This window comes from Stigmatopora argus, chromosome 1, assembly GCF_051989625.1.
Source record: "Stigmatopora argus isolate UIUO_Sarg chromosome 1, RoL_Sarg_1.0, whole genome shotgun sequence".
NCBI lineage: Eukaryota > Metazoa > Chordata > Actinopteri > Syngnathiformes > Syngnathidae > Stigmatopora > Stigmatopora argus.
Genome location: NC_135387.1, coordinates 11,748,970 through 11,771,485, shown reverse-complemented (window position 1 = coordinate 11,771,485; position 22,516 = coordinate 11,748,970). Strand labels below are relative to the sequence as shown.

Below are 22,516 nucleotides of genomic sequence, written 5' to 3'. Positions count from 1 at the left end.
GCAAACTATATGACATGATTAAAGTCCAAATCCCTGTACATTTGACACTACATCATACGGTCTAACCATACTGTTTTATGAGTCATTTCGAGGACTGAGGTGAGAATGCTCGCACCTTTTGACACTAATATCTAGCCTTATTAGAGTAATAACCCTGCATTCAATTGATCCCTGTGTCCACAGGCTCAAGTGGTTCAGGCTGAATTTGTCATCTATTGATTTCTTTGGCTTATTAAAGGCATGAGTATCTGACTATACAGAAAAAAATATGAAAACAGGATTACTAGGAAATGGAGGTATTGATTTGGTCAAGGAGTCAGGGCTTATTCTTCATGTTCCAACAGAGCACCAGGATTTCATATGAGAAACTGCTTTAGATTTATGGGAACCGGGGGAAGGGACTTTTCATTCACGTTTTTAATTAACGATTACAAATAATAAGCAAAATATCCTAATAAAATAGAAATAACACATAAAATCGTTAATGGTATAGTAAAATCCCAATTGATAAACAATAAAATAGTAACAAAAAATTTCTCCAATCCTTATCATGTATGTATTTTGTACAAATATAAATAAAATTTTCTTCCTTTTTTGACGCCCGGACTGTTAAACCTTTAAAGTAGTTCCAGGAAATCAACAATGAAGGAAAGAGCAAAAAGAGATCTTACGCTTATTTTTGACAAAGATAGATTGATGGCTGATAAATAATAATAATAAAAAACAGAGATGTAGGTGGGCATGGTTGGAGGAAGAGATAATTACTTTAATTATAATGCTGTTTTTCTCACAATTTTTCAGAATACAATATCTGGGGACCGTGAAGCGTTTCAAGAATACACACGTAAATGAATTTATATGTATGCATGCGTTTTTGTGATTCACTTTGTCTGGATGTTTTGCGTGTTTTTTGTATTATTATTATAACCAGCAGGTGGCAGTATCGCACCGGTTTAACGACAAACCGGAAACGGAAGTATAGGAATTCAGCAGCTGTCTCGGTCATTAGGTGTAAGGTGTTTTGTTTGCTGTATTGCGTCCTCTTATCTGCGGCATCTTGTTGGGGGGCCACTGAGAGAATGTTATTTTCCGGGGGGTCTTCATGGACTTTGCTCCTGGCTGCAGTGGTGTTCGCGCTGCTGCTACTGCTGGATGCTGCAGTCGTTGCAGATGCAAAGGTTAGAGAGACAAAAAAATACATCAATCTGAAATTAGTATAAATAGACCGTAATATTGCAAGCACGGCCGGAGCAGAAGTCACATTACATGTGGCTACTTTATTTATTTCATTTTTTATATCAATGTTGTAAAAATGGACTGTACATACTGGGTTTCCAGATTCCTGAAAATAATAATAATCACAATGATACAGAACAACTCGTCGGTAGAGCCTTGAGATTTTTTTATTTTTTTCATTTGACTCAAACCTGTATTAATTAGGTGCATATTTGAGTGATAGAAGCACACGGAAAAACACACAAATGATCAGCAATGTACTTCAATACAAAAAAATGCTAGAATAAACAAATATATCTGTCATGCTTAGTTTAAAATGAATAAGATAACCCTTACGGTCCGAGGCTTTCTTTCTGTGTGTTTTGTCTGCTTTTTTTCTAAATACTTATTTTGTCTCTTTATAGCATGTATATTTAACAAGCCCTAAGTCTCTTGCTTGGAATAATTCTCCTCGGCACAACTTCATCGATAGGATCTATTGTTATTAGACTGTAACTCATTATATTACTATAGTAGTCCAGAAAATACACAGAATATACGTATATTTATTAAGTGAGGCTGTCAGTCCCAAGAGCACGAGTGCCCTCTAGAGTCTAGTGTCCGCAAATGCACGAATACTAAGCACAATCTACCATCAAATTTTAACATTTTCTCCGGTTTTCTTGTGTCTATCGGTGCCAAACAAAAATGTGGAGCCATCCTGGACACTCTATGTGAAAGTTTATTCACGGCGATTTAAAGAAGCCACGTGATTGATCCTGGGACATGTCAGGGTTAATTTGTTAAGCAGAACATTTTGTGCAGTAAGAAAAAGTGCAAATATAAACTGAGGTAAACAAAAGAATTATAATTATTATATGTAAACCTCTATGCTGCATATATACTACAAGTATTAATTTGTTCAAAAAATTTGGGACGCTATTTTCAGTTTTCAAAGCACGACCCTTGTAAGCTTAACACGGGATGCGTACTTTTGTTTCTGAATGCATGACAATTCCATTTTTAACGGACAGTCAACAACCCCATCAGTACAGCAAATGAAATATTGTTTGACCGGCCCACTTCATTTCTGACAGAACTTTGAAGATGTTCGCTGCAAGTGCATCTGCCCGCCTTACAGAAACATCACTGGCAACATTTACAACAGAAATGTCTCCCAAAAGGATTGGTAAACGCCCTCTGTTTCTCTTTGTTCTTGCACTCGTTGAAAATGTGTTGTAATTTGAAATTGTACCTTCTAGCAACTGTCTCCATGTAGTGGATCCCATGCCGGTCCCTGGCCACGATGTGGAAGCTTACTGCCTGCTGTGCGAGTGCAAGTACGAGGAGCGGAGTAGCAACACTATCAAAGTATGCCTAATTTGCTCATTGAATGCACTTCACCCCCATTAATAGGCATCCAATCCAACTGTGAGGTGTTAAAAGTTCAAATGGATTGAGCGTCTATCCCCGTCACAATCACTCATCTATGTCTCAGGTGACGATCATCATCTACCTGTCTGTTGTTGGAGCACTGCTGCTCTACATGCTCTTCCTCCTATTGGTTGATCCCCTCATCCGCAAGCATGACGCGTACACCCAGCCTCTCCACAACGAGGATGATTCAGAGGTATAAACGTACCTGTCTGTTTCCTTGATCGTGAGTGTACTCTTTTTCAACAAGCTCCTTTTTGGTCTAATATCTCTGCGTAGGAGATGCGTCCACGGATGAGCAGCAGCCAGGCCAGAGGGAATACGGTGCTGGAGCGGGTTGAAGGGGCGCAGCAGCGCTGGAAGAAGCAGGTTCAGGAACAGCGCAAGACTGTTTTCGACCGCCATAAGTTGCTTAGTTAAAGGGGATCCCCATCTGAGGTTTAGAACTGGTGTTTTTTTCCTTTCACTAGCTGCAATTCCTTTATTGTTCTTCTCTCATAATTCCATTGTGCGGTATTGATGGCTTGACCCAAAAGTTCTGTCAGTTTCACGTGGAAGATCGTGATTAATGATCATTGGGACAGTGAAGCGCAATTAGGCGGGGTTCTACTGATGTCCTTTGGTCTGCGGTCATTGGCTACTACATGTCAAAAGAGTAAGCATTTTACAGTTTGTTAACTAACATGGACTGGCTAAACTTTTTTTTATGTAATAATAGTTTTTACATTTGCGACAATTTTTGAAGTGAAGTCACTCTCTCTTTTTATTTGAGTAGATGAAGGAAGTCAAGATTAAATTTGAGCATCAGACCATCAGTAAGATTCCCTATCCGTTTGGTAGCAGGTAGGTTAACATTATTGTATTTAAACCCATCGGAGCACCTGGTGTAATGATGTAGTTCCACAATTGTATTTATCATGATTGTTTTATATTTATGACAATATTATTTGAATGTTCCACTAATGATTTGTATTTATATTTATTTATCTGTGCATGTGCAATGATCCAAAATAAGAAAACACTGGTTGCACATTTTGGGTGTTAGTGTCCTTACTTTCAATCTTGTATTTCCTTTTGTACTGAATATTTACACTTGAAGATGACAAAAGACAGTCACATACTATCTTGTTGTGCTTTGCGAAAACATTTTTTAATTTGAATCTTAGTTTACATGACACATTTTTAAAAATTCACATTTTCTCACTCAACCAATTTGGAATACATTTTAATGCAGCATTTTTTGGTAATATGTGTAATGGTGGTTAATAGATTTCACCCATTGGCTTTCATTGACAACCATTTGGGATTAATCCATTTAATCTGGGAGTTTCAGCAGTGATAATTTGTGGTAACGGTCATTCTAATACAGCTCACAAACTAAATGTGGAGACCAACGTCAACACAAAGCAAGTCAGTTTGTGTGTCATCGCCGTTTGAGTTTGTGTTGCTTTGGAGGACTTTATTGCACAGTGTTCTGTTTTGAAAGTGCATCCCTGTTGGATGCCTGTTAATATTCAGGCCCTACTCAAGATTGTCTCCCCTCTCTTGCCCTGTCCTAATTTCCTCTCTTCCCTTCTTCCCCCATAGCCTTTTCCCCAAGCATGGCTCGCCGCTGCTTCACAGTCTAAAATTAAACCCCAGCAGGGCCAACTGCGCTTCCACCCATTTGGCTGGCAGGTTTTCCTGTCAGAGGTTCTCAGCCAGGAGCGAGCGGCCTGAGGCTCCGGTGGAGGCGCGCTGAGGAACGAGAACGGGATTGTTGAACTGAATCCTGGAGGCTCCAAGGAGTGGCACTCAACCCCAGGTTGCGATCATACAGTTGAGCGACACACTTCTCTAGGATTAAGACCTGTTGGAGTGTACAGGATGGCGGCCAACTCGGAGGCGGCCAAACCGGTCATCATGAACGAGGAGGAGCTGAAGAGGAAGCAGCGGGAGAAGCTGAAGAAGCTGCAGGCCACGGGGGGCAACCCCAGACCTGCCAGATCCCTCTTCTTCCTTACTCTTAAAAACCCCTTCCGAAAGGCCTGCATCAACATCGTGGAGTGGAAGTATCCTTAATATCGTATCGGGTTGGTGATATTTATTGAGATAAAAAGATCACAGTGAGTCAAGTAGCTCAAACTACTACAAAACTGAGGTAACGATGTTTGACACAAGCCTTATGATAAAATGATGTCATTGCATTCGCCACGTCTCCTTAATCCTATGCAAGGACATTTTTTTATAATATAGGAATAAGAGCTCAAATGTGTCTACTATGCAAGGCTTGGCCGGCTGCTAAGTGATGTTATGCGGCCCCTCGAGGGACTTTCCTGCTATTATTTTTGCCTCAAGCCCATTCCTGATTTAGAAATCCATTTAAAACATTATTAGCTGACTTTAATTCCTGAATTTACAGCCAACAGCTGTAGTTAGAGTTGTAAAGATTATCTTTGTTGATGGCTAGATATTTTCACCAATTTCTCAATTATTGTTGTCATACCTGTCAAAGCAATATTTTTACACAATGAGTTTTCCTAGTTAAGAATTTGATCCCTGTTCTGGAATTGCAAAAGTTCCCACCACGTTCCACTGCCATTTGTCACCACATTCTCTAATAAGTCATGAGCACTTTTTATTGCACTAGTATAATCACTTTGGTATGTCACACTGCGGTACACATAAGCCTTCAAATGTTAAAAAGAACAATATTTTTTTTAACAGTTATAAAAAAAAGAACGCAAAATAAACAGGTATGGGGGAAACCCCTTAGTCATTTTCTCATGCGTGTTGAGCTGCTTTGGACATATTCTTAGTCTCTGCAGCTGTCTTGCTGCATCACAGGGAGACATGATGCTGACCTGGCAGAAGAATTCTCTTGCTGAGCCCCCTATCGGTGGGGATGAGGCAGCATGGAGGCAGATATTATTTTTACCTTATAAACTGACGCTGCAATACATTAAATGTGGCCCAACAAGGCATAAAAGATTAAGTGCAAATGTATGCGACTCATTCAAAATGAAACTGTGCTTCATAGAAAGAAAAGAATCCCACAGTGACCAAAATTGGCAGTCAAAATACTCAATTTCATTATTAGATCACCTTTTCTATAATGTATAACACACCTCTGTATACTTCTCCCAAGAGAGACATGGAATCTTAGATGTTGTTGCAAATATACTGTTGGCTCATTCATTTTGGGACAAAATAGAATCCTTGTGTAATAATCCTCAGCACCCTCGTACAGAACCTTTGAGATCATCATTTTACTGACCATCTTTGCCAACTGTATCGCCCTGGCAGTGTTCTTGCCCATGCCCGAAGAAGACAGCAATAACACCAATATCAACTTGGTAAGTAAGATTGATGCGTCACAGTGAGTGAATGTATTTATATTTAAGTTTTAGATGTAGGGTTTGGATTTAACATAAATTTATGATTTAAATTTAACACTTATTATTTAGAATTAAATACTTGCTAAATATTGTTGTAAATGTGCAAAAAGTGACTAAAATTCTCAAACCATATTTGAAACACTGGCGCAATATAGGAGAAAATGTTGTCGTCTTTTAACTGAGAACAGCTTTACAAACAGCACCCCATAGTACAAAACTTTCTACCTGTCTGTAGAAATGTTATAAGAACCGTAAGAACGATGGGACTATAGTATGGCATATTTTCATTGAAAAAAAGTCAGCACCTCCATCTATTTTTTTAACTGCCATTTTCTGCAATTTTTTTAGATACACTAGATGGGTCCTTCTTTGTCTCCCACAATAGTCACTGTGAAGCCAAGTGGTACATAGTTCTTAGTCTTATTTTCTGGCAGACTTTCTCTTATGATCTCAATACCGTTTCACCTTTTTTTTTTTTTTTGAATATTTGTTGAATATTTTATCATGTTAGCTCTTATCTACACAGTGTTGTTTGACTGGTACGTAGACAGACACTCTAACAATGACCAAAAGCTAAGGCAAATGGGGTTGTTTGAAACGACAATTCTCTTGTATTTTTAGTCGGACGTAGTAAGCAGAGAATTGTCCAAATGACAGGCAATTTATATCTCAAGGCGCCACTGTGTACATTGTTAGTTGGTTGGTTGTGTTGCCAGCTGTTTGTTGACACAGCTACAGTGTGCAAATCTTCAATGGTGACAGCTGTGTCCCATCTGCTATCGATGAGGCTCAGCTTGAAAGACTGCCACTTCGCATGAAAGGCAGGTGTCTAAGCATAGGCTTCAACAAGTGGATCCCACCACTAACAAGTGCCCACCGTTCCTCTCACTCTCCAGAATGGGTATCACATAACTGAGATGACTTTAGAATAATCACAGGTACTTTGTGGATTGACCCATTTGGCCAAAGTCAACTGGCTTTTGTTACTCACCAGCCTCTCTTCAAATGTGAGGGCTGTAACAAGAGCTGCTGGGCTTTACTATGCGATTTGCTCTTAATAACTACACAAATATCAAAATGATTTAGGAGAACTGCACCAATAATTTCTGACACCCCGTGTCATCTTGTTTAAATATTCACTGTATATTGTGTAAACTAAAGCAAGCGTGGCATAAATATATTTTTGTTTGTCAACCGACAAAAGTGCTCAATAATAAACCTGTTGTGGTATTTGTTTTGCATAAATCCATGCAAGCTGATGACTTACAATCATAAAATAGACAGACTTTGACCATTTGTTTTAACCTGTTATTGCTTGAAATCATATATAATCATATTTCTCTTTCTGCAGGAGAGTCTCGAGTACATCTTTTTAATCATCTTCACATTAGAGTGCTTTCTGAAGATAGTGGCATATGGGTTTGTGTTCCATGAAGGTGCATATTTACGGAATTGCTGGAATATATTGGATTTTGTCATCGTTTTCATGGGGTGAGAGAGCGGATTTCACAGCCTGTAGAGCGATAGAGTGTGGGAGTACTTACAATATCGCTGATGTCTTCCTTCAGTCTGGTCACATTTGCCTTGGATACCTTCAATGCGATCGCCGGTGTTCCAACGGAGAAAGGGGGGGGTTTTGACATGAAGGCACTAAGGGCTTTTAGAGTCCTGCGTCCCCTACGCCTCGTCTCCGGAGTCCCCAGTAAGCTTCTTCTCTCCCCTGAAAGTGTATTATCCTTGGACGTTATCTGTGGAGAACCTGTTGTGTTTTACTTTACGTTCAGGCCTGCAGGTAGTGATGAATTCCATCCTCAAAGCCATGCTTCCCCTGCTGCACATTGCCCTGCTGGTCTTCTTATTGGTCACCATTTATGCCATCATGGGATTGGAGCTCTTCAAGTGTAAAATGCATAAAACCTGCTACTACACGGACACAAGTATGTGCCTGGAATGTTTAGGAGGCCACTTTGTGATGGACTAACACAGTTTTTGGTTGGTTTTTTTTTGCAGATATCTATGCAACAGCAGAGGGGGAGATGCCCGCACCCTGCGCTCAGGCCGGTAACGGGCGTCGCTGCTTAATCAACGGCTCGGAGTGTCGACTGGGCTGGGAAGGCCCCAACAATGGCATAACCCATTTTGACAACATCGGCTTCGCCATGCTGACGGTCTACCAGTGCATCACCATGGAGGGATGGACTAAAGTTCTCTACTGGGTCGGTGAATATTTCCTCTGGAGTTTTCATTGTGCCGGTCCACTACGACAGAGTTGTGATTTCTTTTAGATTAATGACGCCATAGGAAATGAATGGCCTTGGGTCTATTTTGTTCCCCTCATCCTCGTGGGCTCCTTCTTTGTGCTCAACTTGGTTCTTGGCGTGCTGAGTGGGTACGCCGATTCAACACATACAGTTCATAACAATGTTTTGTCGAAGTGAACGCGCCAGTAAAAAAAGTTCTCTCTGTAAACAGTGAGTTTACCAAAGAGCGAGAGAAAGCTCGGTCGCGAGGAGAATTCCAGAAGTTGCGGGAACGTCAGCAGTTGGATGAGGACTTGCACGGTTACATGGAGTGGATCACCCATGCCGAGGTTCTGGATGCTGACAGGGAGGGAAAAGGTTGGTGTAATAAAATAGAATTGAATCAAAATATATACTAGGCAATTAGAGGAATCTATGTCTTTCTACCTATCCAACCTAATCTGAAAGTATCTAAATGTCTCTCCTCTTCTCAGGTCTACTGCCTTTGACCAGTGGAGATTCAGACACAGACAGCCTGTACGACTTGGAGGGAAAGAGTCGAGTGGTCTACTACTAGTGAGTGTGTTTCTCTTACGGTACTCTGTGCTGGTGTTGATGTTCAAAAGTAGTTTGGCACTGAAATCCCCATTGATTTCATATGAAGTCGCTTGGCTCGTCGTTGGAACCGCTTCTTCAGAATGAAGTGTCTGGTATATGTGAAAACCAGAACTTTTTACTGGCTGGTGATGTTCCTCGTCCTCCTCAACACGCTGACCATCGCGACAGAGCACCACCACCAGCCAGCGTCACTCACTTCGCTTCAAGGTTGAAAAAAAAGAGCATTTCGACATTGAAAAAAAATGGTCACCACCAATCTTGTTTCTTTGGCTTGTCTCTCCCAACTCTCTGCTAGATGTGGCGAGTCGTGTCCTCTTGGTGCTCTTCGTCATTGAGATGTTTGTGAAAATGTACGCTCTGGGTCCCAGAGCGTATTTCATGTCTCTGTTCAACCGTTTTGACTTCTTTGTGGTCCTTTGCGGTATCCTGGAGATGATCATGTTAGCGGTGGGAGAGGTGACACCTCTGGGTTTCTCTGTACTCAGGTGTATTCGCCTACTTAGGATCCTAAAAGTCACAAAGTAAGTCATTCAAACCAGAAAGTTACACCCCCTCCAGATTTTACATTGCATATAATAACCATTTCAAATGGTTTCTTCCTAGTGAACATCCTTTTATTTTGCAACTCATTCACTGCTGATGTATATATACATAAAATGTGTGTCTTAATGCGTAACAATGGGACGGATTGTCCTATAATCTTGCTGTCATTTTTGTAGGTATTGGACCTCTCTGAGTAACCTAGTGGCGTCTTTGCTCAACTCTGTGCGCTCCATTGCCTCGCTGCTTCTCCTGCTCTTTCTCTTCATTGTCATCTTTTCGCTGCTTGGTATGCAAGTGTTTGGGGGAAAGTTCAACTTCCCAGACAACAGACCTCGACGAAGTAACTTTGATAACTTCCCTCAGGCCCTCATTAGCGTGTTCCAGGTGAGATGCTTCCCGGAACTTTAAAATTCAGCTGTGCAATGCATTTGGTTTAAAAAGCCTTGTCTGTTTCCCAGATCTTGACAGGGGAGGAATGGACCGCTATCATGAACAATGGAATTATGGCCTATGGTGGTCCAGTTATCCCTGGCATCCTGGTGGCCATCTATTTCATCGTTCTGTTTGTCTGCGGGAACTGTATCCTCTTAGAAACTTCCTTTGTTGAGTCTGAAGACACTTATCCGTGGCCCTGGAAACCAGCATTTATCTTTTCCTGAATTCAGAATTTCACCAGATATTCTTCTGAACGTGTTTTTGGCTATCGCAGTGGACAACCTTGGAGAGGCTGAGAGTCTGACCTCAGCCCAGAAAGAAAAGGCGGAGGAGAAGCTAAGGAGGAAACTGCTGCGGTGAATCCACGAGAAAGCCTTGGTCATCATCTGTGCTCGAGCATCACGATTGAACTCCTCGTCCTGTATCATGTAGGTCCAAAATGCCCGACAAGACAGATGAGGAGAGGGAGAGAATCTCCAAGAAATTGGCAGAGCAGAGAGCCAAGATAGAGGGCATGCCAACCACAGCCAAGGTTCATCAAGCTATAAACACTTTTTGAAGCAGAAATAATTGCGTGTAGTTATCAATTGCCAATTTCTTCTTTCACCAGCTCAAAATTGATGAGTTTGAGTCCAATGTCAATGAAGTGAAAGATCCTTTCCCCCCTGCAGACTTTCCAGGTAAATGCAAATATTCTACAATACTTGTTGCTTTTCAGATGTTCTTTTATTGTGGGGTTACAGTTAAGAACTTTTTTTTCTCTCGACATTCAAGGTGACGATGAGGAGGAGGAGCCCCAAATCCCTATTAGTCCTCGGCCGCGACCCATGGCTGACCTGCAGCTTAAGGAGGAAGCTGTTCCCTTGCCCGAAGCTAGCTCTTTCTATATCTTTGGCCCCCAAAACAAGTTGGTACCATTCCATGCATACCCTATTTTCTGGACTATAAGTTGAACTTTTTCATAGTTTGGCTGGATTTGCGACCTGTCTTTTCTTTTTTTGTCACTCTGCCGCCAACAGCTTGTTATGTTGTGTGTTTTAGGCCATCATACTTTTAATATGTTACATTTCCAGGTGTTTATTTTGTCTGTCTTATAGTACTAAATATGGTGGCCAATCATGTTTGTTCTCGCATTCTCTCCACTGGCTTCCAGGTTCCGTAAACTATGCTACAAGATCATCAATGCCTCCTCTTTTACTAATCTCATCCTGCTGTTCATCCTGTTGTCGTCCATCTCCTTGGCAGCTGAGGACCCCATCGATCCCAATTCTTATCGAAATCAGGTGACAATCTGTTCGTTGAAACGTCACGGAACCGATCCATTAGAGGTCGTACAATAACCCTATTTACGGCATCTTTTCCTGCAGATATTGGCCTATGCTGACATTGTCTTCACAACAGTGTTTACCATTGAGATTGTACTGAAGGTGAGTGGAATAAGTAAACGGATTGTCTTTGGGAAAGGATTGATTCCAACTTTTCTCTCTTCCAAATCTTGAATCATGTTGCTTCTCTCCGTGACAGATGACCGTTTATGGCGCGTTCATGCACGAGGGCTCATTTTGTCGGAACTCCTTCAACATCCTGGATCTGATTGTGGTTGGAGTCTCCCTTCTCTCAATGGGCATGGAGTAAGTCATCCTGTGGAACTGCACCCTTCATCAATTGGAACATCTCAAGTTTATTGTGGCATCTCATCTTTTGTCTTCAGATCCAGTGCTATCTCGGTGGTGAAGATTCTCAGGGTGCTCAGGGTGCTGAGGCCCCTCAGGGCGATCAATCGAGCGAAAGGATTAAAGGTTCGCAGACGGCTTAATCGCCGTTGTAGCTTTTCTTCCATACTAATTGATTGTCTCCACATGTAGCATGTTGTCCAGTGTGTGTTCGTGGCCATCAAAACCATCGGAAACATCGTGTTGGTCACCATGCTGCTAAATTTTATGTTCGCTTGCATAGGAGTGCAACTTTTCAAGGTTGGTCACACTGTACATTATATACTGTGTGTTTAATATTGAGCAGCATACAGAATTTTCTTTATATTGTTTTTGAAATAGGGGAAATTCTATAGCTGTACGGACCCGACCAAAATAACAGAGGAGGAATGCCAGTAAGGCAAATATCTTTGGAACTTTCAAAACACATGCAATGGCTCCATGATGATTTTGCTTTTTATTTTCAGGGGATTCTTCGTGAAGCACATAGAGAACTCTTTGCGCGATACTGTGGTAGCCAAAAGGGAATGGCTCAACAATGACTTCAACTTTGACAATGTGCTCTATGGCATGCTGGCTCTCTTTACTGTTTCCACCTTTGAGGGCTGGCCAAAGTAAGTTTTGCTGCTTTACTTTCTGCTCTCAAAAGTGATCTGGAGGAGACCACAATAGACCAATCAGTTATAATTATACTAGCTACGTCCGTATTTACAGGTATATTTTGGAGGCAAATCAAGATTTTTGTTTGTTTGTCTTGGGAAGGATTCCAAACTGAAAAAAGAAAAGAAAAACAGTTTACTTAACCCCTTCAAGGACAGTGGACAGCTATTCAAAAGTCATCATTAGCGTAACTCATTCACTGCCAGCTCAGGTCACAGAGTAGGTGTTGAGGTGGCAGGTAAATGGGGAAATTGATTTATTTAAGCTCTTTATTGCTGGAATTACTATTCTTGTTATTGGGGGAAAACATGCGGCAAGACTTTTTGCAATTGGGGGTCTCAAAATATTGTCTCGTAGGCCACAATTGACCCCTGGCCCGCAAATTTCTGACCTCTGCCTCATATGTATAATGAAAAAATTGGCTATTCAATTGGCTGCCACTGACTGCAATAGACTATCCATTTGAAGAAGGAACCATTCACTTAATTTTAATTATTTGTTGTATAAATCATTGATGCAGTAACATTTCTGGAGGATATAATTTACAATTTCTCACAGTAAAGTCTAATTTTAGCTAACAAATGCTATTTCCAAGTATCACACAATCATTAGACAGGATTTTTTTTTAAATTTTCTGCTTTTTCAAGTTTGGTGAAAAGGACCAACTACAACTTGTAACTCACCACACACATGTTCCCAGACTCTTGTATAGAGCCATAGATTCTGACCAAGAAGACATGGGGCCCGTCTTCAACAACCGTGTGGACATCTCCATCTTCTTTATCGTCTACATCATCCTTATCGCCTTCTTCATGATGAACATCTTTGTGGGCTTTGTCATCGTTACCTTCCAGGAGCAGGGCGAGCAGGAGTACAAGGACTGTGAGCTGGACAAGAACCAGGTGTGGTGCACTCAAACTCATTCGGGAAAGAATTGTGAGATGTCTTATGATGATCATGACATTCTTTTAACACATCTCTTCTCTTTAGCGCCAATGCGTGCAGTACGCCTTGAAGGCCCGACCGTTGAGGTGCTACATCCCCAAAAACCCCTTCCAGTACAGGGTGTGGTACATTGTTACCTCCTGCTACTTTGAGTACCTCATGTTCTTCCTCATTATGCTCAACACTTTGTGCCTGGGGATGCAGGTAGGTTCATATTGTAGCCTGTATACTTAAGAACAGTGTGTTCCAGCCACTTTGCTGTGGAAAATGACCTGCCAAAGTCATACGGTGTAATATTCCGAGAGAAAAAAATGCAATATTAGATTAAAATGGGGAGGAAAAAGTGTGTAAAGAATATATATTATATTGTAACTATAGGTGATATAGTTTAAAATTAGAAGATTTTAGCTAGTGGTGTGCTTTGAGATTTTTGCAAAGCAAACTGTGTGCTACAGCACAAAAACAGTTGGGAAACACTGCTTTAGAAGCTGAAATACCGTGCCTTGAGAATCAAGATCCTGATATGTCTATGTCTCAGAAATTTCCAGTGAAACTGAAAAAGCACTATAAATAAGTTTAAAGCTTCTCCTTGAAGACATTGTTCAATGTTTGCTAAATTGTTGCGGACTGAAATGGGTTGAATTGAGTTCACAGGCAGCATACAGCGTCCATCTCAAAAATTAAACTAGAAGCCAAATGACAGCTCAAATCTCAAGAAACTCAAAAATCTGGTCACTTGGATCCTAAGGCACCACAGGATTTGTTTTTCAAAGGAAACACACTTCAATTGTTGTGTTTCTAAATGTTTGGAAAGAATGCACTCACACTGATCTCATTAATTTTAAACTAAAACAACAGACTGTAGGACATTCTAGATTTTTCATGAAGACATTTGCAATAATGTGATATTCAGAGAAACACAAATAGAAGGCAGCAATGACAACACCGAACAAATCAAAGAAAGTTTACATTTGACAAGCTGATTTATTCATCCTTGAGGTCGAAGCAAGTTTATCTTTTCTTTTGGGGGGCCAGTTAGCTCTGAAAATGTTTCGTACGTACTGAGTTTAGTCTTAAAAACGAATAAAAGATTAAGTTGTGTTAATGATTTCTGACCAAACATAAAACCTTTGCCATGTGGAATTGTTATTTTAATAGTTTTTAATGTTTGTTTTTTTATCCCCACAGCACTGTAACCAGTCTGACCATGTGACCAAGCTTTCAGACATTCTCAACTTAATCTTCACCGTTCTCTTTACCGTGGAGATGGTTCTTAAGCTGATGGCTTTCAAAGCAAAGGTGAGCAGTGTTGTTGGAAGTGTGATTTTGCCCAATCGCATCCAACTTGTACTCACTCACGAGTATGTGTTTGCAGGGTTACTTTGGAGACCCCTGGAATGTCTTTGACTTCATCATTGTCATTGGCAGCGTTGTAGATGTCATCCTGAGTGAAGTGGACGTGAGTAAATGAAACACTGGACTTCTTTTACATTATATTTGTTATTTCAGGTTTTTTTAAAGAGCTTCCCAGGATACAATGTATTCCATAGAACAATGACTGTGTGTATTCAATGCTCTGACCCAGACACGTATTACCGCGGCCCAGATTGGTGCCAGCACAACTAGCGCACAGAACATGGTCAGTACGTACAATTGTAGGCCATTTCCTCCACCTCCATCCTCCAGAGAAGCATTTCTGTCAACACCCCACCAAACAATCCATTATTGCCAGTTTATTCTTGCTTTTGGAATGTGTGTGTGTGTGCGTGTGTAGCTATTAAAGAGAATACAGCACTGGTTGAATTTTTCCCCCCTCACTGTATGTGATGAGGCTGCCCGGACACAATTTCTGCAGCTGGTTTTCACCGCCCTCACTTTTTTTTTAAGCACGGACACGCTTTTCCGGACACCGCAGCGCCACCACGGCTTTTCTGGCTTTCCAAAACGCCTTCCTCTTATGCTACTATTGTTTCATTCTTTTCCTCTAGACATGACTGACGCTGCGCTAAATGTCTCACTAGTGATTTGTCTTTCTTTCACAGAGTGCCCTGGCTGCCAGCGGAGGACTGTACTGTCTGCAAGGCTGTGCTGTAAATATCTCATCACTACCATTGAATTGCTGCATGAGCATGTCATAAAGGTTCTCTCCTAACTCAACTCGATTTTATTTATAGATTCATAATTTGAAAATGAGAGACCCGAATAGCTTACATTTTGCAGTTACCTCATTGGCTGCCTTTGAAGGTGACTGAAACCCTGGCTCCCAGATGAAACTAATTTTTCCACCCCAAATTGTCAATACTTTCATGCAGATAGGGCGCTGCTTACCCCCATCAACTCAGTGCAGCCTTTTACGATATTTATTTTTTAAATTTTATTTATTGACTTCCACCGCGAGCGAGTGGGTAGCACAACGGCCTCAAAGTTCTGTTGTCGAAGGGTTCGATCCCAGGTTTGTCCTAACTGTGTGGGGTTTGTGCTCCCCGGGGGGCATGCGTGGGTTTTCTTGAGTACTACGGATTCCTCTCACATCCCAAAACATGCACGGTAGGCTGGTTTAACATTCTAAATTGTGAGAAAAAGTGTGAGTGTGAGCTTGAATGGTGGTCCGTCTCCCTGTGCCCGGCAATTGGCCGGCTACCAATTCAGGGTGTGTTCAGCCTGGTGCCTGTAGTTAGCTGGGATCAGCTCCAATACCCCTTGAAACCTCCTTGTAACAACAAACGATCCCAGCTAACTACAGGCATATACACACATATACAGACGCTCCCCTACTTACGAACGCAATTGGTTCCGAGCGATTGTTCATAAGTTGAATTTGTTTGTAAGTTGATTCAGTGCTATATTTTGTATTATAATTTATGTTTAAGGCTGATATAAGTATATTGAAGGTTTATATAAGTGCATTTGTATGTTTAAGGCTTGTATAAGTAACACGCATTGGTTTGTACTAATAAAAACATTTAATAAAATGGAGAGAATATGTACAGTACTGTATAGAGAGAGAGAGAGAGAGAGAGAGATTTATGTATTAGAAACTGGCCAAAAGAAGCGACCTAATGACGATTGCACAGTTTTCTTCTTTTTTTCATCATAAATGATGCGGTAGCACTGTATGGCATCATTCAATTGATTTGCAAACTTTGTGCAACGTTCAATATTTGGGTCCTGCTGCTCGATCTTTCTGTTTATAAATGGTACTGACGGTCGAACGATTCAATGCCCGTGAAACGCTCACCACTCTCACGCGCATCAAGCTTCGTTATTATTGCCACTCGTTTCAAATGAAATGGCTTGCCTCTTCCTTGCAACTCCCTCAATAGAAGCCTTTAGCTTTTTACCAACCATATTCAATATTGGATGCATGAGATATTTAACGATACAAATGAAAAAGGTAGATGCTGGGTGAGCTGAGCTCTCACAGCGCCAGGCGTCGGTATTAGCGGTGGAAAGAAGTACTACTCCGAAAAAGGCGCGAAATACAAAATTGGACTTGCGAACATTTTTGGACTTAAACGCAATTTGCAGACATGTTCGTATGTACCGTTGTTCGTAAGTTGAATGTTCGTAAGTAGGGGAGCGTCTGTATATAGTAAGGCTTTTTTCTTTAAAAAATCGAAATAGTATAGTAAGGCTAAGAAAGTTGGAGAATAAATCTGACTTCTGATTCTTCTCCTAGTTATTGCTGTGGTCCAGTGGCAAAAATATTGATTCAGAACTTGAGGTGGGAATCAGGAGTGAGTTCAATTCCACTCTTTGCAATTCACAAATTGTTTATTGAGGTAATGAAAAGGATAAATATAACTTCCAATCACTTCATTTTAGAAGTCACTGTGGTCCAGTTGCAAAGACAAATGGTCAGAACTTCTGGTGGACTCAAGTTCAAATCAGGAGTGAGTTCAATTCCACTCTTTGCAATTCTCAAATTGTTTATTGAGGTAATGAAAAGGATAGATATAACTTCCAATCACATCATTTCAGAAGTCACTGTGGTCCAGTGGCAAAGACAATGGGTCAGAACTTCAGGTGGACTCGAGTTCAATTCCACTCTTTGCAATTCTCAAATTGTTTATTGCGGTAATGAAAAGGATAGATATAACTTCCAATCATATCATTTCAGAAGTCACTGTGGTCCAGTGGCAAAGACAATGGGTCAGAACTTCAGGTGGACTCGAGTTCAATTCGACTCTTTGCAATTCTCATATTGTTTATTGAGGTAATGAAAAGGATAGATATAACTTCCAATCACATCATTTCAGAAGTCACTGTGGTCCAGTGGCAAAGACAATGGGTCAGAACTTCAGGTGGACTCAAGTTCAAATCAGGAATGAGTTCAATTCCACTCTTTGCAATTCTCAAATTGTTTATTGAGGTAATGAAAAGGATAGATATAACTTCCAATCACATCATTTCAGAAGTCACTGTGGTCCAGTGCCAAAGACAATGGGTCAGAACTTCAGGTGGACTCGAGTTCAATTCCACTCTTTGCAATTCTCAAATTGTTTATTGAGGTAATGAAAAGGATAGATATAACTTCCAATCACATTATTTCAGAAGTCACTGTGGTCCAGTGGCAAAGACAATGGGTCAGAACTTCAGGTGGACTCGAGTTCAATTCCACTCTTTGCAATTCTCAAATTGTTTATTGAGGTAATGAAAAGGATAGATATAACTTCCAATCAAATTATTTCAGAAGTCACTGTGGTCCAGTGGCAAAGACAATGGGTCAGAACTTCAGGTGGACTCAAGTTCAAATCAGGAATGAGTTCAATTCCACTCTTTGCAATTCTCAAATTGTTTATTTAGATAATGAAAAGGATAAATATAACTTCCAATCATGTATAGGCGGGCCGCCTCGTGGTGTAGTGGGTAAGTCACCTGCCTGCGACGTGGGTATCGAGGGTTCACGTCCCGGTGTCGCCAGTCAACTGTATGGTGTCGGCCAGTCAACTGTATGGTGTCGGCAGTCGGCCGAAGGCCGACTGTCGAACACCACCAGGAACCCCCCCTCCCAACTGTCTTCCGGTCAGCCGAAGGCTGACCGGAAATGTTGTTTTGCTGAAAAAAATGACTAAGTCTTTATTTGAATGAAAAAAGGATTACCCATTTACTGAACTACTAGTGTAGTGATTAGTCAAACGAGAGCGGGATTCGAACCCCATATCCCACATGGCAGTCAAATCCACTAACTTGAGGTCTGTCTGACCCATTGTCTTTGCCACTGGACCACAGTGACTTCTGAAATGAGATGATTGGAAGTTATATTTATCATTTTCATCACCTCAATAAACAATTTGAGATTTGCAAAGAGTGGACTTGAACTCATTCCAGATTTGAACTTGTGTCCACCTGAAGTTCTGACCCATTGTCTTTGCCACTGGACCACACTGACTTCTGAAATGATGTGATTGGAAGTTATATTTATCATTTTCATTACCTCAATAAACAATTTGAGAATTGCAAAGAGTGGAATCAAACTCACTTCTGATTTGAACTTGAGTCCACCTGAAGTTCTGACCCATTGTCTTTGCCACTGCACCACAGTAAAGTTGGAAGTTGTATTTATCCTTTTCATTACCTCAATAATCAATTTGAAAATTGCAACGAGTAGAATTGTACTCACTCCTGATTCCCGCCTCATGTTCTGACCCAATGATTTTGCCAGTGGACCACAGCAACAACTAGAAGGTGAAGAATCAGAAGTCAGATTTATTCTCCGACTCTCTTAGCCTTACTTGCTATGTCATTTTTTAAAGAAAAAAAGCCTTACTATACTATGTAGTTTTTTAAAGGAAAAAAAGCCATACTATACTATGTCGTTTTTTAGGGGGGAAAGCCATACTATACTATGTCGTTTTTTAGGGAAAAAGCCTTCCTCTACTATGTCGTTTTTCAAGAAAAAAAGCCATGCTATACTATGTCGTTTTTTAGGGGGGGAAAGCCATACTATACTATGTCGTTTTTTAAGAAAAAAAGCCTTACTATACTATGTCGTTTTTTAAGAAAAAAAGCCATACTATACTATGTCGTTTTTTAAAGGAAAAAAGCCATACTATACTATGTCGTTTTTTAGGGGGAAAAGCCATACTATACTATGTCATTTTTTAGGGAAAAAGCCTTCCTCTACTATGTCGTTTTTCAAGAAAAAAAGCCATGCTATACTATGTCGTTTTTTTAGGGGAAAAAAGCCATACTATACTATGTCGTTTTTTTTAGGAAAAAAAGCCTTACTATACTATGTCGTTTTTTAAGAAAAAAAGCCTTACTATACATGGTCTTTTTAAACAAAAAAGCCTTACTATACATGGTCATTTTTTAAGAAAAAAGCCTTACTATACATGATCTTTTTTGTAAATAAAAAGCCTTACTATACTATGTCGTTTTTAAAGACAAAAAAGCCTTACTATACTGTGTCGTTTTTAAAGAAAATAAGCCTTACTATACTATGTCGTCTTTAAAGAAAAAAGCCTATACTATGTTGTTTTTTAAGAAAAAAGCCTTACTATACTATGTCGTTTTTTACGAAAAAAAGCCTTACAATACTCTGTCGTTTTTTTTAAGAAAAAAGCCTTACAATACTATGTCAGTTTTTAAGAAAAAAAGCCTTACTATACTATGTCGGCTTTTAAGAAAAACGCTTTACTGTACATGGTCGTTTTTTTAAAAATAAAAAAGCCTTACTATACATGGTCATTTTTTAATAAAAACCCTTAATATACATGGTAATTTTTAAAGAAAAAAGTCTGACTATATATACATAGTATTTATTTTTTAAACAAATAAAAGCTTTACTTTACATAGACCACTTTTTTTTAAGAAAAAGCCTTACGATGTCCAGCCATTCAAGTCATTTTGCATGCCAGCTTTACGTTTGTACCAAATCTCGAGGTATTCTTTGCTTAGTTATGAAGCACGTCTAATAAGATGAATAAATATTTGACATTATCGTCGACAAGGAAAAAGAGTGTCGCCAAACTTTCGTCAAAACATATACGTATATATATATATATATATATATATATATATATATATATATATATATATATATATATATATATGTATATATATGTATATATATATATGTATATGTGTGTGAGATATAGAAAATTGATATATTAATCCAAATTATGCTATGGTGAAGCATTGCATTGTCCTTTTTGTGCTTCATCAGCTTTGGTCCTCAGTTGTTGTTTTTTTTCTCCTCTTTGCAGGACACAAATCATATGCAAGAAATTGCAGTAAGCACACCTTTGGCACTCCATGTTGTTCTGTTCCACATACGTACATTCCATATAAAGTTATTCATCTGTACTCATCTGCAGGCCTCGGAAAATGCGTCCGTTTCCATCACATTCTTCCGACTCTTCCGTGTCATGCGCCTGGTAAAGCTGCTGAACCGCTCTGAGGGCATCCGGAACCTACTGTGGACCTTTATCAAGTCCTTTCAGGTTCGTCACGTTGTGGACATTCCAAATCCAGCAGTAAGTGACTGACTCTCTCTCACCTTGGCTCTGTTTTTAGGCACTTCCCCATGTGGCTTTGCTGATTGTCATGCTCTTCTTCATCTACGCCGTTATTGGGATGCAAGTATGGTCTTGAGTGGAACATTTACACGTCAACCACTCTACACTGCATGAGGACAAATGAATGAGGCCTCATTTTGTAACATTTTAGATTTTCGGAAAGATCGCCTTAGTGGATGGCACCGAAATCAACCGGAACAATAACTTCCAGACGTTTCCTCAGGCGGTTCTCATGTTGTTCCGGTGAGTTCTCGTTTAGAGTTCAACACTTGCGCAACAAGAAAACCGAGCCGAGGTGGATTTGCAGGTGCGCTACCGGAGAAGGTTGGGAAGAAGTCATGATGGCATCGATGTATGGACAGAAGTGTGACCCCAAGTCTGACTTTCAGCCTGGAGAAGAGTACACCTGCGGCTCCAACTTTGCGGTCATCTACTTCCTCAGCTTCTACTGTCTCTGTGCCTTTTTGGTCTGTATTTTATGAAGCCACATTTGCAATTGCCTCATTGATAAGGGTCAAAGCGTTGATAAATGTCGCCTCCTTCTGCAGATCCTCAACCTGTTTGTCGCTGTCATCATGGACAATTTTGACTATCTGACGCGCGATTGGTCGCTTCTCGGGCCACATCATCTGGATGAGTTTAAGAAGATTTGGGCAGAATATGACCCAGAGGCAACGTAAGCCACGTTGACTCATTTGCTAGTCAAAAAAAGGTTTGGGGTCAAATTTCAGTGTTACACTAAAATGCACTTTTATTTCCTTGAAAAAATGGAAACTTCTTTTGACCTTTTGCAAAACCTTTTATTGCCCAACTTCTTGTTTTCCAACAAGGCGGTGACGGTCAAAATCACAACAGCGCTTAGTCGGAATATACGCACGGCGATCATTTCTTTGAGATCTGGTGAACATAAGTATTTAAGATTCAGACAATGTCGAAACGGTCAAGTTGAGTTGCCTAAAAACAGTTAACGTGTATCTTAGGTTCACTCTGGAATTTGACCCCAAAGCCTGAAATCTCCAAATAGTGGTGAAGCGTGAACAACATATGAGATATTTACTTTGTGTTTCATATTCGACACCAAATAGTAACACCGAGCAGCAGCAAAGTAGCAAATAATTTTGTAAAGCTTTGCACCGGGTGCTTTCATAATGTAGTTTACAATGAATTTGTGTTTTGCGTGCTCTATCTAGAGGCAGAATTAAGCACCTGGATGTGGTGACGCTGCTCCGCCGCATTCAACCGCCTCTGGGCTTTGGCAAGTTCTGCCCTCATCGTGCAGCCTGCAAGGTACACTACCAGGCATTATGGGATAGCCCAGGCTGACAAAGGCCAAAAAAAGAAAACCATAACATCGTCTGCGTTTTTTTTTGATGAAAACAAATGTCTGTCAAATACAAAATAAAGTAGAGATGCACCAAAAGTTTAAATTGTGACTAAAAATGTGGTTTGGATTGGCTTAATTGTGTGTGTTTTTTAAAATATAAATCAAAAACATTATTTTGAAAAGTATTTGGTTTCGGCTTCAGTTTTCTCCTCTTAGCCTATTCCAGCCAACTACAGACACGGGGCTGGGGAAACCCCGAATTGGTGACCAGGGCACATTTTTTAACATGCTTAATACAATTCAATTTTTTCTTTGTTACAGCGCTTGGTGGGTATGAACATGCCACTCAACAGCGACGGCACCGTCACCTTCAATGCCACATTGTTTTCACTGGTCAGGACCGCCCTCAAGATCAAAACAGAAGGTGGAGTTCTCCTTCCATTTCCGCGGTCACAGTTGTTGCGTCTTTGCAGCTGTGTAAAACTTGAGT

The 22,516-nt window shown here is 40.4% G+C and overlaps 2 protein-coding genes across 2 annotated transcripts in view; both read left to right on the top strand.

The window, feature by feature from the left end:
• Positions 1–957: 957 nt before the first annotated feature.
• Positions 958–3,681, top strand: tmem9 (transmembrane protein 9). The gene is made up of 5 exons (XM_077596248.1): positions 958–1,178; positions 2,313–2,404; positions 2,478–2,586; positions 2,714–2,845; positions 2,929–3,681. Exons 1-5 carry the CDS (start codon positions 1,080–1,082, stop codon positions 3,067–3,069), a joined length of 573 nt encoding a protein of 190 aa, XP_077452374.1. The 5' UTR covers positions 958–1,079; the 3' UTR covers positions 3,070–3,681.
• Positions 3,682–3,877: 196 nt separating this feature from the next.
• LOC144071541 (dihydropyridine-sensitive L-type skeletal muscle calcium channel subunit alpha-1-like) overlaps positions 3,878–22,516 on the top strand; it is a 22,836-nt gene continuing 4,197 nt past the window's right edge. The window contains exons 1-37 of the mRNA XM_077596744.1: positions 3,878–4,700; positions 5,879–5,984; positions 7,378–7,517; positions 7,595–7,728; positions 7,811–7,963; positions 8,037–8,242; positions 8,312–8,415; positions 8,499–8,644; positions 8,761–8,842; positions 8,931–9,091; positions 9,180–9,405; positions 9,604–9,811; positions 9,886–10,006; positions 10,104–10,218; positions 10,295–10,394; positions 10,473–10,542; positions 10,637–10,769; positions 11,016–11,145; positions 11,230–11,289; positions 11,387–11,493; positions 11,574–11,661; positions 11,728–11,835; positions 11,917–11,969; positions 12,042–12,188; positions 12,935–13,136; positions 13,225–13,383; positions 14,368–14,478; positions 14,555–14,638; positions 15,222–15,269; positions 20,391–20,417; positions 20,502–20,627; positions 20,701–20,766; positions 20,854–20,945; positions 21,010–21,169; positions 21,251–21,378; positions 21,893–21,989; positions 22,348–22,450. Of these exons, the coding sequence (XP_077452870.1) occupies positions 4,516–4,700; positions 5,879–5,984; positions 7,378–7,517; positions 7,595–7,728; positions 7,811–7,963; positions 8,037–8,242; positions 8,312–8,415; positions 8,499–8,644; positions 8,761–8,842; positions 8,931–9,091; positions 9,180–9,405; positions 9,604–9,811; positions 9,886–10,006; positions 10,104–10,218; positions 10,295–10,394; positions 10,473–10,542; positions 10,637–10,769; positions 11,016–11,145; positions 11,230–11,289; positions 11,387–11,493; positions 11,574–11,661; positions 11,728–11,835; positions 11,917–11,969; positions 12,042–12,188; positions 12,935–13,136; positions 13,225–13,383; positions 14,368–14,478; positions 14,555–14,638; positions 15,222–15,269; positions 20,391–20,417; positions 20,502–20,627; positions 20,701–20,766; positions 20,854–20,945; positions 21,010–21,169; positions 21,251–21,378; positions 21,893–21,989; positions 22,348–22,450 (4,486 nt within the window). The 5' untranslated portion in view covers positions 3,878–4,515. The remainder of the gene's footprint in view (positions 4,701–5,878; positions 5,985–7,377; positions 7,518–7,594; positions 7,729–7,810; positions 7,964–8,036; positions 8,243–8,311; positions 8,416–8,498; positions 8,645–8,760; positions 8,843–8,930; positions 9,092–9,179; positions 9,406–9,603; positions 9,812–9,885; positions 10,007–10,103; positions 10,219–10,294; positions 10,395–10,472; positions 10,543–10,636; positions 10,770–11,015; positions 11,146–11,229; positions 11,290–11,386; positions 11,494–11,573; positions 11,662–11,727; positions 11,836–11,916; positions 11,970–12,041; positions 12,189–12,934; positions 13,137–13,224; positions 13,384–14,367; positions 14,479–14,554; positions 14,639–15,221; positions 15,270–20,390; positions 20,418–20,501; positions 20,628–20,700; positions 20,767–20,853; positions 20,946–21,009; positions 21,170–21,250; positions 21,379–21,892; positions 21,990–22,347; positions 22,451–22,516) is intronic.

Coding starts and splice junctions, on each gene's coding strand:
- tmem9 (XM_077596248.1), top strand. CDS start 1,080: ATGTTATTTTCCGGGGGGTCTTCATGGACTTTGCTCCTGGCTGCAGTG. Junction 2,405..2,477: donor AATGTCTCCCAAAAGGATTG/GTAAACGCCCTC, acceptor TGTACCTTCTAG/CAACTGTCTCCATGTAGTGG. Junction 2,846..2,928: donor ACAACGAGGATGATTCAGAG/GTATAAACGTAC, acceptor ATCTCTGCGTAG/GAGATGCGTCCACGGATGAG.